The following is a 17,298-nucleotide window of genomic DNA, read 5'->3' on the forward strand; positions in this document are numbered from 1 at the left end:
ATTAGAAACTGAAGTATCTTAAAGGAGAACTCCGGTAGTCCACAGTAGTCGATTGTCGAGTTCACGCGCATGATCATAGATACTAAACCTATGCGCGTGAACTCGACAATCGACTACTGTGGACTTCGACCGAAAACAGGAAGAAAATACAGGTATGTGCGCTGGCTGAATTAACTTCATTTTTATTAATATCTTTCACATCTACTGCAATCAGATTCACCGCGTTCACTCTGAAGGAATCACTCACAATGGCTGGGCACTTGTAATGACACATCAAGGATGTTAAGAGGCTAAAAGCAGATTTAAAAAGAGGATAACACGGTGTAGGCAACACCGATTTTTGTCGTTGTTCTCTGTACTGACAGCACTCCAAATTTACAAAAAAATGAGCTCAATGTTAAAATTGACCGGAGTTCTCCTTTAAGTTGTCCCAACCTGATGGCTTTTCCTTCTCTGTTATAGCCTACAGAATAATAAAGAACAGCTGTTATAGTAAACTGTGTAGGACAAAATCAACGTGGCCCATGTTTTGTTCAGTACAGTATAGGTTTATTTAATGCCATGTCAGCATCTGTGGCTATTTTCATGGCATAAACTGATTTACAAAAATACAATTTATACAATGAAAATAAAAACAAAGCAAACAGAAAAAAAATACAGCAATTAATACTTTACAATATTTTTAACATTAATGTGATACCTGTTCTGGTAGCCTTTGCTGTTGCTGCTGCTGCTGAGGATGATACTGCTGGAGCTGATCTGAGACTGTAGACATTAAAACAAACATATAGGAGATATATTAGCTGATTAAACAATTTTTATGTGACCATGACAAGATGTAAAGATTGCTGACAGTGTTTAGAACTGGCTCACCAGCTCACTGACCTGCTGTAAAGCTGCAGATTCTGCCCAGCCTGCTAGGGGAGATGTTCACAGAGGCTGCTGCACACAAAACATAAGATACTGGTAAGCCTTACCAGTGTTGTGATCATTTTTAAGGCACTCTACGTTTTTTAAATAAATATTGTAATAATAATAATAGTTTAAAGTATAAATAACATAAAAACGTGCCTGAGCCGCACGTGCCTGAGCTACAGGCAGAGAAACCAAATGTCAGAACAGATTCAGATCTGGAGAAACAGCCAAGAACAGACACATCCAAAAGAACTAACAAACAAGAAAAGCTTTGGAACAAAGCTTCAGGATGGATTGATAAGGACCAAAACAATCTTGCGTTATGTTGTGACAATTGTCTCAGAAAATACCACAAACACATTCTTGCAGGTACAGATTAAAAAGAACCACTGACCACATCCTCCCTAAAACAAAGAAACTGTTCATTTTATATCTTAACTCAACATCTCATGATTTTTCAGTGTCTGAAAACACTTCATGGTTCAGTGGTTTTTCAGTGTCTTGCTCCAGTTTTAAGATGTTGTTGTGGTTTAGTGAGGCTTGTAAATCAATAATAAATGTACACATTATCTAATAATATGCCATGAAAACAACAATCATTGCATTTAAACAATTAATGCTTCACAAAACTATTATATTGAGGTGCATTTACCCATTTTTTTCACATTGCCCAGCCGACCTACAGTACAGGCAGAGAAATCAAAGGTCAGAACAGATTCAGATCTGGAGAAACATCTAAGAACAGAAGAACAGACACATCCAAAAGAACTAACAAACAAGAAAAGCTTTTGGAATAGGGATGGATTGATATGGACATTTCTGCCCTAAAACAATCTTGCAATAACCCTTTGTATTGTTTTGTTTGTCAATTAACCCATAAAACAGGTACAAGAGCCATTTTTAGCACTCTGTCATTTCCAGTGAACGTTACTGAATTGTTCTAAATTGATGTTATGTTGGGAAGTTTGTCTTAGCAAATACCACAAACCCATTCTTGTAAGCTCAAGAAACACCCACAGACTGAAAAGAACCAATGACCACATCCTCCCTAAAACTGAACATTTTAAATCTTAATGAGGTCAACTCAACTACTCAAATGAGTAGTGACAAAAGGGCTGTGAAGGGACAAGAAAAGCATATGAAATCCTTGCTGTCAGGGAAACACAAAACACACACAACCATACAGACAAAATCAGAGCTTTAAAACAGCACTGATATGAGACTGAAAAGAAGAGTCTATATATTAATTATCTTACCTTTCGAGGCTCCAAAAGCCATGCCTAAAACACAAATTAATTTCACATCATCATGAGTTGTAGATATTAAATGTAAACTGTTACCTGACAATGAACTATTCTGAAATCATCAAGTAAAACATATTGAATCCTTGTCAGGGAAACACACACAGATATGAAACTGAAAAGAAGAGTCTATATATTAATATTCTTACCAGTAAAGCCTCCAAAAGCCATTCCTAAAACACAAATTAATTTCACATTAAAATGAGTTGCACACACCACATGTCTGTTAAGTGACAAAGAACTACAGTATGTTGAAATCATAATTTTAACTTGAAAAATGTGAGTGGAGCTTGTCATTTAAAAAGCTGCCATTTTCGATATTTGTTCTTTGACTATTTTCTTCTCATTTATACTGTCAAAAGTTGAGACATTTTTCCATTAAAAAAGCCAAACTAATGTTTTTGTTTCCAATATGGTAACTAGACTTCCTTCACATGCAACCTGATGAGGTCATATGGACAGGGCCATCCCCAATGTTCAGACCTCTGTATTTTTCTGAGGTGTATATAATAAAGGTTGTGATATAATTGCCTAATATTAACTCAACTTTGCCTACACGCCTCCATAATCCATCCCTAAAAACAAATTCATTTGACATCATCATGAGTTGTACATACAAAATGTAAACTGTTACTTGACAATGAACTATTTTGAAATTATAAGTTTAACTGGATTTGAACATTTTCTGAAAGAAATATGATTGCTGCTTGCCATGCAAAAGCCACTGGCATCCTGGGACTTTCTGTATGTATAAAAACATTTGTTTTTACATCCAAATGAGATTAACACATCAAATGTACTATAGTAAATAGTCAAGTCACTTTTACACATACAATCAGAGCACTAAACATCTGTCTGAAAACTTAGTTTACAAACACTAGTTTAACTTGACATACAGTATTGGCCATATATTTCATTGCTGTGACCCTGAAACAGCATTTGATTTTGATTACTTGAACAAACCAAATGTAAAATATGTAACAAGAACATCATTTTTGTAATGATAATATGAACAGACACAGACATCCTCACAAGTTCACAATCGTCGCACTAACCGTGTGTCTGCACTCTTCTCTGCAGCAGGGGTCCTTTCACAGTCTGTCTGCTGTCTTTATTAACGGCAATGAAGGCTGTATGAACACTGCTCACTCCTGCCTGAACACTGAGCTCCACTATCCTGCTCCTGACGCTCTTCAGCCTTGCACTACTAGCCCTTTCCTCCTGCTCCAGAAAACGGATCCGGGTCCGAGCCGCCAGCCGGTGGACAGCCAACCTGCAAAAACATGGAGGAAATTTGTTGGATTTGAAAAGCAAAGAGTTGATATCATCCAATTCAATGTGTTTCTGCGTGTTTGTGTGTGTTACCCAGTTTCCTCAGTTGGTTTGAGGCAGAAGTGGAGCTGGTTTGTTACTGGTTGATCTTTAAGCCTGTATTTGACCGTCACTTTTCCCTCAAAACCTCCTGAACTCTATAAAAGAGGGGCAGATTTTTTATCATCTAAACAAATGAGAGACACTGGTCTCTTATTCTCATTAACATGCTAAATCATCTCACCTCTCCTTTAAGTTGGGCGTAAATGAGTGCCCTTTGACCCTGGAAGAGCACTTTGATGGGTTGAGACAGTGTGTCAACAGTAATGCCATCTGGAAGGCTCCAATCCACAGAGATATTAAACACAGGAGGCTGCAGCGCAAACCTGAGGGACTGCATCACCTGATATAGTTTAAGAGAAAGAGAAACCATTGAGACATTTGACTAGGAAACATCTGTGCCTGTGAAATCCAGTGGAGAGCTTTACTTTGGGCTGCATGCGGTCGGTGCCTGTGATGAACTGAGCGTGACCAGATCCTTCCCTGGCCATTCCTGTGATGAGGGCAGTACTTGCACCCTCACCAATCCCGAATGAGAAACACCTGAAGACAATAAACTCTGTTACTGTAAGTGATGAAGAGATGAATGATGGGAAGATCAAACCCAGCAGACCTTTACCTGTGAGAGTGAACATGACGTTTCACCAGGTCCAGCACCTCTTTAGTGTTTCCCACCTCTCCATCAGTGAAGATAAACAGCTGAAGAGAGAAAAACATCTTAAAGGGCTACTTCTGAAGAGACACGATTGCTGTATATTATAAACAGATTCAATTTATAATAATAATAATAATAATAAATTGTATTTATAATGCACTTTTCATTTGCGAACAAATCCCAAAGTGCTACATATTTCAGAAAAAAATAAAAAATAAAAAAATAGAAAAGACAAGAATAGAAAAACATGAAATATAAAAACAGTTCAGTTTCACATTAATTGTAGCTAATTTTAAATAAAAAGGTTTTTAAGTCTTTTTTAAAATGATCAACTGGCTGTGGAACCCTCAGGTGGTCTGGCAATGAGTTCCACAGTCGCGGGGCAACAGAGGAGAAAGCACGATCTCCCATGGTCCGGAGCTTGGTTCTCGGAGGACGGAGACGATTGCCATTTTGTGAGCGGAGGTTTCTGGTTGATGCTTGCTTGGTGAGAAGTTCCTTGAGGTAAGGGGGAGCATTTCCATGAATGCATTGGTGGGTGAGGAGAGTGATTTTGTATTGGATCCTGGCGGAAATGGGGAGCCAGTGAAGTGCTTGAAGAATGGGGGTAATGTGTTCATATTTACGCACTCTCATTAGGATCCTAGCAGCACTGTTCTGTATGTGTTGGAGTTTCTGCAGACTCTTGCTAGAGATCCCATACAGAAGTGCGTTACAATAGTCCAGCCTGGAGGAGACAAAGGCATGGACAAGTTTAGTGGCGTCAGAAAGAGTGAGTGTGGGACGGAGTTTGGCAATATTCCTAAGATGGAAAAAGGATGATTTGCACAGAAGTTTGATATGGTTGTCAAATGTGAGGTGAGAATCAAGTTTTACACCGAGGTTGGTTACTGTAGATGAGAGAGGGATGTCTTTTCCAGAAAAAGTGATAGAGGTTATCAGGGACGACTGAACCTGCTGAGGAGTGCCGACAAGAATTGCCTCAGTTTTGGAATAATTTAACTGTAGGAAGTTCTGACTCATCCAGGCCTTTACCTCCTCCAAGCAGGAAGTCAGTAGGAGTGGTGTTGAAGAAGATGAAGGCAGAGCAGCCGAGAGGGGCGGGGTTTGGTTTATTTTGAGATAGAGTTGTGTATCGTCAGCGTAGCAATGGAAGGAGATACCATGCTGGCTGATGATGCGGCCAAGAGGGAGCATGTAAAGAATAAAGAGAGTTGGACCAAGTACCGACCCTTGAGGAACACCACATGTGACAGCATGTGGGTGAGATTTAGCTCCACCCAAACTGACGTACTCGGTCCTTCCAGAAAGGTATGATATGAACCAGTCCAAGGCAGAATTTGATAGTCCTATATCACTGTGGAGGCGGTCGAGAAGGATGTTGTGATCGACCGTATCAAACGCTGCTGTGAGGTCAAGAAGGATAAGAATTGAGGGGGAGCCAGCATCGGCTGCCATCAGAAGGTCATTCGTAACTCTGACCAGAGCTGTTTCTGTACTGTGGGCAGACCGAAAGCCTGACTGAAACTTATCGTACATGTTATGGCGTTGAAGATGGTCCTGGAGCTGAGCAGCAACTGCTTTTTCCAATACTTTGGAAAGGAATGGAAGTTTGGATATGGGCCTGAAGTTGGCAAGATTTTCCGGGTCCAAACTGGGTTTTTTAAGAAGTGGTGTGATAGCTGCAATTTTGAGGGGGGAAGGAACATGGCCAGACTGGAGCGAGTGATTAATTGTTTTTGTGATGAGGGGACTTATGGCAGAAAGATTTGATTTTATCAGGGTAGTGGGAAAGGGGTCCAGGGCACAGGAAGATGATTTCATTTTTTTAATGATTCCCTCAATTTCAAGTTGTGAAACTTCAGAGAAGCAATGAAGAGAGTGGCAGAAACCTGACTGTGAACTGACAGAAAGGGCAGGTAGTGCAGAGGAACCAGGGAGATGCGATCGGATGGAGTCAATTTTTGTTCTAAAGAAAGTGATGAAGTTATTGCAGCGTTCCTCTGTGTTTTCTGTGAGAGTTTTAGTCTGGGGTTTAAGAAGATGGTTTATTGTAGAGAAGAGCTGCTTAGAGTTTCCAGGATTGTTGTTGATAATGTCCGAAAAGAACTGTGACCGTGCATCTTGAAGTGACTTGGAGTAGGCTTGTTGGTGATCTCTATAGGCTAGTCTATGTACAGTTAGTGCCGATGTTTTGAAACGACGCTCAAGGATACGGCCACGTGCCTTCATTTTCCGCAACTCCAAGGTGTACCATGGGGCTGAGCGTACAAAGGATACTGTTTTGGTCTTGATGGGGGCATGAAGATCCAGAAGTCTGCAGAGTGAATTATTGTAAAACGTGACTGATTCACTGGCTGATGAAATTTAGGCTTTTATTCACATCTAAACTTGGTAAACACAGAGATTCAAAGGTGTGGGTTTAATACACGAGAACCAATGAGGTTTGTTCTGGCGCGTCATGCATGAACATCATTGAACATCAACTACAGATCCACTGGCCAAGGCTGCCTTTATCATCGTGAGCCTAAGTAGACCGTAGAGCCTTTGCCATCAGTTAGGGATTAAGTGTTATTGTATGTTTTTCAGTAAAGGGAAAGATGATATTTAGAGGAGTTTCTGTTATTGAATGTTATGGTTACCATTGTGGCGAAGAGTAGCACGGCCAATTGTGGTTTTCACTTTGATGCAAGTTAATGTGTTTAATAATCCCAAATCACAATTTTTCATTGAGGCAAAATTCGCCAAGGAGCAGGTGAGCATGTGCCGACTGTGTCCATCCTGAGCTTTATTGGAAATTGTATGTTGGTGGGTCAGTGTAACTCAATTAAGTCAAAACAGCATTCCCTTGTTTTATGTTACATCAAACTGATTAAAGTAGGTTACAACCAGTGGTGTAGTGGTAAAAAAAGAAGTGGGTAAACTATAAATTCTGGTGGACCACAACGTGGTCACCCGGTAAGGTGGGCCACTGTCTACCGGTGTATGTGTATCCTGATGACATCGCTATAGGCTATCATTTGATGGTACTACCAAGGGTATCACTGGTTGTTCCCTCATCATAGGTCACACAATCACTATTCAGTTCATACATTAATCTAAGTTCTTGTTAAAGAGACTCAAGAGGGAATAGGTGAAATCTATAAAGTTTACTAAAAGACAAAACAGAGAGAACAAAAATATTTCAGAGAGATAGAGAGGGATGCTTGTATCCAGGGCTTCCAATGCAGTGCACTTGTACATAATGATTAGGGATTTAGGATAATTTTTATAGTCGATTAATCTGTTGAATATTTTCTGGATGCATCGATTAGTTGTTTGGTCTATAATGTGTCCGAAAAATGTGGATCAGTGTTTCCCAAAAGCTCAGGATGACGTCCTAAAATGTCTCGTTTTGTCCACAACTCAAAGATATTCAGTTTACTGTCACAGACGAGAGAAGACACTAGAACATATTCACATTTAACAAGCTGGAATCAAAGAATTTTTTACTTTTGTCTTAAAAAAAATGACTCATCAATTATCAAAATAGTTGTCGATTGCAGTTTTTTCCAATTGCTAATGTAGCAGGTGCAGATTAACGACAGAAGGATGATGAATCTGGTGCCACATTTTAATTTAAAGAAAACTCAGTTTCTGTAATTAACAGAAGACAGACAATATAATATAAGTTGCACTGTATTTTCCACAAGTGTAATGGCTGCCGACATTAACAGACGATTTTGCAAAACTAAAATCATTACAGCTGCCTCAGTTACATAAACATTCTCTTTGCGTGCGGCGCTCTCTGCTCAATGTTTCGCTCTGTGTTTGCGCTGCGCGTTCTGCTCTGTCATTAACGGCCCAAATGCTCGAATCATGTACCGATCGGCGATCACGCACCGATCGGCGATCACGCACTGGAAAAGCAAAGTCCACTCAAATAACGTGAAATTTTGAGGTGGATAAACGCACTTTGGAGGTGGGTAAACGCTATTTCCGAATTGTGGGAGGTGCGCAAACGGCGTTTACGTGCGTTTAGCCTCCACTACATCCCTGGTTACAACAACAAAATTTTAATTTGTAGGTAGAATCAGGTAGAAATACCTCCTTAAAGCAACAACTGCACGTTCACTTTTAGAGTGTATGTATGTGTGTTTATCAGTGTTTATAAGTTCATCTTTTGAAGACTTAGATTAAACTGCTTGATTCATATGGATTACGTTCACTTGCGTTTTATGAACTTTTTGAAGCATCAAAGTATTGGGTGAATGGACTTTAAATGGAGGAACAGAAACCTCTCAGACTTCATAAAAAATATCTTCAGTTGTGTTTTAAAGATGAACAAAAGTCTTATGGGTTTGGAACGACATGAGGGTGAGAAAATAATGGCAGGATTTATATTTTTTGGTGAACTAACTCTTTTAGCCTAATTGACACTTTCACATGAATGTCAGTGTGTCGTTCAGATGCATGTTGAGGTGTTGTCATACCTGTCTGGGGTGGTCAGGCTTACAGGGCTGACTGTAGATGTGTTTTAGAGGCTGTAAAATCTCTGTGCCGCCCATGTCTGCTCGCATTTCCTTCACTCTCTTCAGAGCCTCATCCATTGTGTCCTGATTGTACTCGACACTCTCACTGCAGTGAAACATACAAACACATTTAACATCTAATCTCCTCTGACAGATTTCAAAACTGAATATCTGAATATGAATGAAGATCTAGTTACTAACGGGAAGAAGAACTCAAAACGAGATCCAAATCCATAGATATTGAAGTAGCATCCCATGGGCAGACTCTTCAACAGTAACAGCAGAGTGTCCTATAGAGAGACATGGACAGGTATTTAAACTCAACATGACATCAAAACTGACTCTATTTGTGATGCGCTCCATCAGAATGAGCGTAAATCACAATAAGCAGTTTTTGGAAAAACATGAATTTTGGTTTTTCCATTTTTTGTTGTTTTTGATGTTTTCAAATGTTATAAAAATTAGTCCAAAAAAAGTCTGAAAATTTAACAAATCAGTGTTTTTTGAACAAATCGTTCTTGTTCACTTTCATACACTGACTGTTATTTCTTGTATACTCTTTCTTGAAAATAGAGAACTATATTTTGAACCGTGTGACTATAGCCAATAGCATTCGAGTGGGTTGTGAAGGATCATTCGACCTAATGACCGAATAAACCCCTTTACTGAACGAGAGTCAGTGATTTGAGTCTGAACAAGAGACAATCTGTTCATGAATGAACTGAATGTACGGGAACATCTAATGATCGTTCATCTAAACGAGGATTTGCTGACCACCTAAAGAGAGAAAGCGTGTCATTCTTTCAGTTCAACGAGGAGAGAAAGCGGCTGCAATGCAAAAAAGTGTTGCAATGTTATCAATATGCACAAAATGTATGAATGTGTAAAAATCTCCACTTAAAAAGCACGATGCTTTGAATCTTAAATCTTGCCTTTGCGCTTTCTATGCGCATCTGTGCTCTTCTCCCATAATGCATCACTTCACCCATACTGCCTGATCTGTCCATCACGAAAATAAACTCTCCTTGTATCGCCAGTGATGACATCACTTCCTCTGGGAATTCTGGGTACAAACTTATCATGACCACTGGGTCCCTCATCAGAGAGCCTGAAATAGAGAGAGAGAGTCAGTGAAACCTTGATCACTCAATCCCATAATGCCAGTGATCTGCAGGTCCGACCTGATGGGGCAGTGGCCACTCCTGCCTCCACTATAGCAGAGGGCTGATGGGTATCCTGATAGTACAGAAACAGCTCAACGTCCTTATCAAACATGTGACCAGGACTCAGATTCACCTACACACATAAAAACACATGCATAACACTGCTGTGCTCACACATCCAGATAAACACATGAAGACACACACAGTACCGTAGCCTGAGTGTGATCCGAGCGGAGGAACACTAGAGGATCCAGAGTGCAGTTGGACTCTAGTTTGGAGATGGGCTTTGGAGAGCTCACATGGACACTGAGAGTCAGCGTGTAGGGAGCAGCTCCACATACTGATGAAATCTCTGAGACTATACCAGCTACTGAACCTGACACACACACACACACACACACACACACACACACACACACACAGAGTGTGTTAGAATCAGCTTCTCTCTGCTACTAAAGTGTGTGTAGCAGCTGCTGTACCTGCTGGTGTGTATCGGGGGTTGAGTACAGCCGGCAGACAGAAGCGCAGCGAGTGGTCGGCCTGCACATCGAGCTCGGTGACGTAGATGATGGTGACGGCAGCGTTCTGACCCGGCGACAGACACCCGACACTCAGTCTGAACACATCAGGACTCTCTGCGCTCTCTTCCAGCAGAAACGCCTGGTGACCCGAACTCACAGCGTCATCATACTGATCCCTCGCCTGCAAGACACATTTATATTACATAGTGCACAGTAAAAATATAAGCAAATCGGCATCCTGTTGGTTTGTATTTGGACTCACGGTTTCTCTGTCTTGCACCTCTGCCACAATCTCCTGCTCTCCGATCTTGGCACTGAAGTGGCAGACAGCAGCATCAGCGGGCAGAGGGAACACGAACAAGGCCTCCAGGGGGCGCTCTTCCTCATTCACATACAGCAGAGTGGAGGAGACTGTGGAGACATGATCCTGAACACGAACCTCCACTGAGATGCTCTTCAGAGGCACTGAGTCACACAAACCAACAGAACAAGAACAACATCACATCACAAAACGTCTAGACTCTCTGTATTAGCATAAAAACAAGATATAGAATGGATATATAATAAAAAAAAATCTGAATATAAGAAGAACATGGCATTTGTGAACTACCTTCACTATAAAATAATACTGAGATAAAGACTTCACAAAAAACTTCCCTGTTTGAAAAATACTCCAGCTCTCCCACATATTAAAACATAAATACATTCGGAAACAGTAAAAGTAAACAGGTGAATTCATACCCGGCTCATTTTTCTCATTCACAAGACCGCAGTTCATCATTCTCACACAGCGTTAGAGGAACTGACTAGATGACCTACTTTAAAAGTGAGCGAAAGTGAAAATCAAATACCGAAATACACCTTTTAAATATGCCTTAAATATTGACAGAAGACACAATTAATGAGTAAATAAGTGTTTCTAGCGCAAGATGATTTCTGGACGTCGTTGAAACGCTCCGCAGTTTCAGTCAGAGTCAGAAGACCGTTAAACTCTGCGCTGAGATCAAAGATCCTGCTATTTAAACTGAGGCGCAGGTTTGGCTCATGAATATTAATTAACTGCAGAAGCGACGTTACGCTGAGATTTTTATGCCTAGCGAATTTTTTTAACAGCAGTTTATAAATAAATGGCTGATTCTTACATCAGGGGTGATCATTCCAGATACTTAAGAAACTTTTAATTGTATCTTTAATAACTTTTCAGGCCTTTCCTAACTGAGCATGCAACACAACTTATCGTCCAGGCCCTGGTCATCTCTAGGCTTGACTACTGCAATGCTCTTCTGGCTGGACTTCCAGCATGTGCAACCAAACCCCTACAGATGATCCAGAATGCTGCAGCTCGTCTTGTCTTCAACGTCACTCCTCTGTTCATCTCTCTGCACTGGCTACCTCTAGCTGCTCGCATCAAGTTCAAGGCACTGACGCTTGCCCAACCCAACCCTACTTTCACTCACTCCTACGAGTCTACATCCCTACCAGACACCTACGATCGGTCAACGAGCGACGTCTCGTGGTTCCATCACAGAAAGCCACAAAATCACTTTCCAGAACATTCTCATTCACAGTTCCATGCTGGTGGAACGCTCTCCCCACCCTCATCCGGAATGCAGAATCCCTGACAACATTCAAAAGACAGCTGAAAACCAATCTCTTCCGTGAGCACTTAACCTTATAGAGAAAAAAAAAAAAAAAAAAAAAAAAAAATTTTTTTTTTTTTCTTTCCCTTTGAAACATCACTTATCAGGCTTATGCTACTCTGAATAATACCTGAACTTCGTATTTTGAGCACTTCTTGCGTTGTTGTTGCTTTTGCCTCTTTATGATGACTCGCTGAATTTTGTCCTAATTTGTAAGTCGCTTTGGACAAAGGCGTCTGCTAAATGACTAAATGTAAATGTAAATGTAAACTTTTCCTAATTGTCTTCCGCACGCGAAGTGGAGGTTTCTGCCCTCTTCCAAGAAACTGCCATCAAATCTGAACATATTACACGTTAATTAGACGTCATCTACTGTTGACCACCAGAGATTTTGCAATAACCACATGTAGGAATATCACTGCAAACATATTTATTGAATTAGCCTATTAGTTTAACCAGACAAAAACAACTAACAAAAATGAATGTCCCATACAACAATTCATGTAATATATTTAATCCAGTACCTGGCCTGTAGACCCGTTCGCAATTTAGTGTTGGGGGAATTTCTCACTTGAACTGAGTAAGTGGGTCCCTAGACATGAAAAACCACTGTGCTCGTCCGCCATAGTGCCACGAATTACGTAATGGTCAAATCAAATATGGCCGCCATCGGATGATGATGATAATCCAACTTCTTTGTTTCTGAATGTATAAACATGTAATACCTCTATTTAGACTTATTATGGTATGTGGAATTAATTTCTGATATTGTTATGGCCATAGGCTGACTTTTTACCTTAAAAGGTCATGGTCAAGGTAATTTTCCTATTCTTAAGACCTTGGCCATAACTTGGCCATTATTAGGAATAAAAAACAGATGCAATAAGTCTAATTCTACTAAATGTGACATTTAACATTCATTGCTAATATTGTTTTTAACATTAAGGATCATCTTGTCATTGAAATGTCAATGTCAACATAATTTTTCAATAACTCGATTAAGATTTCTTTTTTTATAGTCACTTTTTATTGTATTTTTTTCCACAATGATTTTTTTTATTATAACAAGACATGAAGAGAAGAAAGGTAACAATTATAAACATCCCTTTGAACTTTTATTTGAATTGGGTGTTAGTACAATGATATAAAATAAAACAATTGGGTGCAAATAAAACTATGTAGCAATAAAAGTGATACAAATTACATCATAACAAATTAACTAAAAGTGCACCATATAGTCTGATTTCACTCAAAGTGTACTGTATGTGTGCATGCATGTTAGTGGGATGGGTTTTTTACAGGATCATTTTTCCATTTTTCCATGGCAGAATACGGTGCATGAAACTCCAGCAGCACGACAGCCACATCGGCGATTGTCACACTTGCCTGCACACTTACATACTGTGAGCAGACTTGGTGGTAAAGGCTTTAGACATTTTGATGGCAGGAGTGTGCCAAAGTGCTCCATCCATCCATGTTCCGTTGGCTCTAGTCTTGCTTTGTCCTTGCCTAGTCCTTGGCTGTTGCAAGCAAGTGGCATGCCGTATGAACCAGAAAAGCCCCTCGTTGGATGTGGCCTCTGATCCCACTACTTGTGGGAGGGAGAGCGTCAATTCCAGCACTTCCACTGGTGTAGATTTCTACCCTGAAGTCATCAAATGTCTTAGCTGTTGTAGTTGACCTGGCCCCAGCCCAGACACACACCAAGTACTTCTCAGCCAACGCTGCATCTTGCTCTGTCAAGGTGTCTGCCTCTCCAAAGTTGGCTAAGTATTGGACTGGGTCAGAAGCCATAGCAGCATGTTTAGTCCCCACCTTGCTCATACAGTCATCTCCAGTCAGGATATGTGCTTTAATCACTGTCTTTGTCAGTGACGCTCCAAGACGAGAAACTGCTTAATGGAGTGGAAGCATTCGTCGCCTCTCACCAGTGCCATACTGCTGCCAGATCTCCTTCATCCCGAGTTCTTGGAAGTATGGGCTGTAGTGGAGAAGCAATGCAAAGGTGTCTGTGTCATTGGAGACTATGACAACTCTCTTGCACTGCTTCACACGAACAGCCCACTCAACATGCACCAGCAACCTGGCATCAGCCTCCTCAATCCAGTTCAAGAGGTCTGGGATCTCTTCGCCACCAGCTGCCTTTGCTGGTAGCACCTCATCATCAATGACAATAGAGCTGACAATGACAGTTGCGTTGGCACTGGCTCGATTGCATATCATATCCCGAGCTAACAGTTGGAGATTCCGCTTGTTCTCCTCAGAAGCCCAGAACTTGTCAAGTTGCTGAGGGATGGGTGTGTGTCTGTTCATGCCAATGATGTCGATGCCTGTTGAGTCTGTACGCCGCATGCGCTCCCCTTCTTTCAGGGACATCTCGATGTAGGAATCTACTACAAGATGGATGAACTCCGGCTCTTGGCAGAGGGATGATGTTGAGCTGATGATGGCATTGATGACAGCACCTAAAGTAGGGAATTGTGCTAGAGGCATCTGTCGCATCTTCGACATGAAGTCTACCACAACATGAGTGGCATAAGTAGACTCAGGACTCCATTGGTTGAGATCAAGTCGAGGCTCAATCTCACTGACAAGTTTTGACTTGTTGACATGAGCCTGTACGAGCAGTAGACATGCTTCCCATTTTGGAGACGGTTGAGCAAGCGAGGAGCGACACCTCGGTCAACAGCCTGCTTGGTGAGCAGATTGTGCAGTGGAACAGGCACATTGACTGTCACTGAGTATGGATTCTGCCGCTCTAGCACAAAGTCCAGCAGCTTTGAAACATTTTGGTTGAATGTAAGGCGGCGAGTGGTGCTCAGTGCATGCTGGAGATGGCATTCCGTCTGTTTCAAAGTGTGGTTGTTGGTGAGAATTGTTCCATCCCAATCTCATGGAATAAGAGCTCAAACTCTGCTACAGCATTTGCATTGTGTGTGGCTCCTACTACATAGTGACCTCCAGGACCCTTTGACACTCGCTGAGTGGTCTGCTCGACCTTCATGTCACCTCCCACAGCACAGAACCAGCCAGGGCGATCCTGCACAACCCACTGGCCTATAGAGAAGCGCCGGTAGAGCTCAGGATGTGTGAACTCTAGCACCTTGATTTGTTCAAGATACCATGACCCATGACGAAGGTAGTTTATGCAGTCACATTCTGCAAAGATTGGCATAGAATCCTCTATAGTAGCCACGTGTAGGTTCCAGTTTCCTTCTCTTTCGGAGACTACAGCATTTTTGATGATGGCCACCAATTCCAGCCAAACTCCAAAGAATTGGCAGAGCTCTGACTTTGCTTCACACTCCTTCTCAAACTCCAGAAAGTCCTGATTCAACTTCTGCACTTGTTCAATCAAGGCTTCAAACTGCTCTGGGCAACGTTGATTTGCAGCCAGTGTAGTGTGCAGTGCCTCTACCTGTGCTAGCACTGGATATTCTGCTTTGTCCTTGTGTTGCCAGAACATCTCCCACTGGAGCGACCTGATCACATCCTCCACAATCAGCATCCCAGTGAGAGCCCGGACATAATGACTCCCATTTAACACAGACTCTATCACACCAGGTCCAAACACTTCACACTCCACCAATGCATCATCCAGGCCAGAACCTCGAAGCAGTTTTCCCTGGCATCTGAGTAGAACACGGGTCCAATGGAAAGGGCCCATGCAGAGGAACAGATCCTTGAACTGTTCTGTCTCATGCAGGTAAATATCTACAGCCAGGGCAAACACACTTTCATCACACCAAATCGCCATTGACGCATGATTTAGTTGTCTGCGAACACTCTGGAAGTTGGTGAGACAATGTCTGACGGTGGCACGCTCAGTAATGGGTCTTGGTATGACAGGGAGGAAGCCAACACGCATCATCGGCACCACAGCAGATGAGACCAGTGTGTGCACAGCGGCCCATATCAGAGGGTCTCTTGCTGATGCACCGCAGCGGATCAGACTGATCAAGAATTCATGCTTTCCAGATACACTTTTGGCAGTTGCAACATCAAGTAATGTTGCTTGCTTGTTTTCAGGATGCAGCAGCATGTCTAGTGGCAGGACAGGTCGAACTACCAGCTTGGCATGGTGAGGTACCTCTTGGCATGGCAACTTTGTCCGCAGGATTGGATCAGCATGGCTTAATCCTGTGCTTGACACTGGAGGCTTATGAAGGGGTCTGTTCACTGTGGCATCTTGAAACAGTACTAATGCTGCATAGTGTGAACCCTTGGTACCAGAAAGTGATGATTTATCAGCATAATCGGAGTTGTCCATGCCTGCCATAGTATAATCCTCCCTTGTAAAAGTACTTGGTATGGGTGTCTCTCCATCTTCTGAGCATTTCACAGCATAGCTAGCGAGAAGACTGCGGGCAGATCTGATTGTCTGGTAGCTTGAACATGAACCAATCCTGTTGAAAGTTGTGAGAAGGCTCTTGCTGCGATCTCTTGCATAAATGGCATGGCCAAGCTTAATATGCAATGGTGTTCGCTTTACTACACTGTGAATGCTATACATAAGTATTTGGAAGAGACAGTGCAGTTGTGTACTCTTGTGATCTCTCACCCATTTCCATCTCTTGATCAACAGCGAGACATCTGAAGTCAAGCTGATTGACTTCGGGTGTGGGGACATTCTGAGGAGTTCGGCGTACAGGTCATACTGTGGTATGTATTGTCACTCAAAGCTGCAGTTTGGCACTTTAACTCCAGTGATGAGTTATGAGATAATGCAAAAGTACACATCAGACATAACCTCTTTCCTCAGGCACAGCAGCGTACTGTCCTCCCGAGTACCATCTCAGGGGGAAGTACTACGGCAGGCAGGCGACGGCATGGTCACTAGGGATTCTGATGTTCGTGATGTTGTGTGGACATTTCCCTAGTGGCTTGGCCACTATGACCTGATGATGCTGAAAAAGAAGCACTGGTCCAGACCCAACCTGTCAACAGGTGAGATCTAGAATTAATAATTCACAGTCATACAAAACATCTTAACATGATCCAATAGAGCAGATGTAAAGTTTAAGGTAATAATCAGACGTCTTCCTGCACAGAATGCTGTCGCCTCCTCGGGGCTCTGCTAAAGGAGAAGCCAAGACGGCGACTTAGTCTGGGGCTGATCCTGTCGCACAACTGGTTTAAGGTAGTGAACCTAAGATCGGCTAAAAATCATACATTTTCTCATGAGAAGAATTTGCTAAGTCGCATCTATCTTTTTTCTGTT

At 41.8% G+C, this 17,298-nt stretch overlaps 2 protein-coding genes across 2 annotated transcripts in view; both read right to left on the reverse strand.

Moving 5' to 3' along the window:
- Positions 1-17,298, reverse strand: part of LOC309490088 (von Willebrand factor A domain-containing protein 5A-like) — a 65,445-nt gene that overhangs the window by 4,285 nt on the left and 43,862 nt on the right. The window contains exons 16-19 of the mRNA XM_082159092.1: positions 2,172-2,195; positions 1,568-1,594; positions 886-942; positions 701-765 (exon numbers count right to left, since the gene is read on the reverse strand). Coding sequence (XP_082015218.1) covers positions 701-765; positions 886-942; positions 1,568-1,594; positions 2,172-2,195 — 173 coding nt within the window. The remainder of the gene's footprint in view (positions 1-700; positions 766-885; positions 943-1,567; positions 1,595-2,171; positions 2,196-17,298) is intronic.
- On the reverse strand, positions 1,964-11,528 carry LOC309490099 (von Willebrand factor A domain-containing protein 5A-like). The gene is given in 15 exon segments (XM_082159115.1): positions 1,964-2,171; positions 2,366-2,389; positions 3,272-3,489; positions 3,582-3,685; positions 3,772-3,930; positions 4,016-4,130; positions 4,207-4,286; positions 8,715-8,859; positions 8,955-9,043; positions 9,686-9,861; positions 9,935-10,049; positions 10,126-10,292; positions 10,396-10,636; positions 10,640-10,902; positions 11,179-11,528. Coding segments are annotated over 15 exon segments (1,956 nt in total). The 5' UTR covers positions 11,219-11,528; the 3' UTR covers positions 1,964-2,151.

Source organism: Leuciscus leuciscus, assembly GCF_965113295.1.
Source record: "Leuciscus leuciscus genome assembly, chromosome: 25".
Lineage (NCBI taxonomy): Eukaryota > Metazoa > Chordata > Actinopteri > Cypriniformes > Leuciscidae > Leuciscus > Leuciscus leuciscus.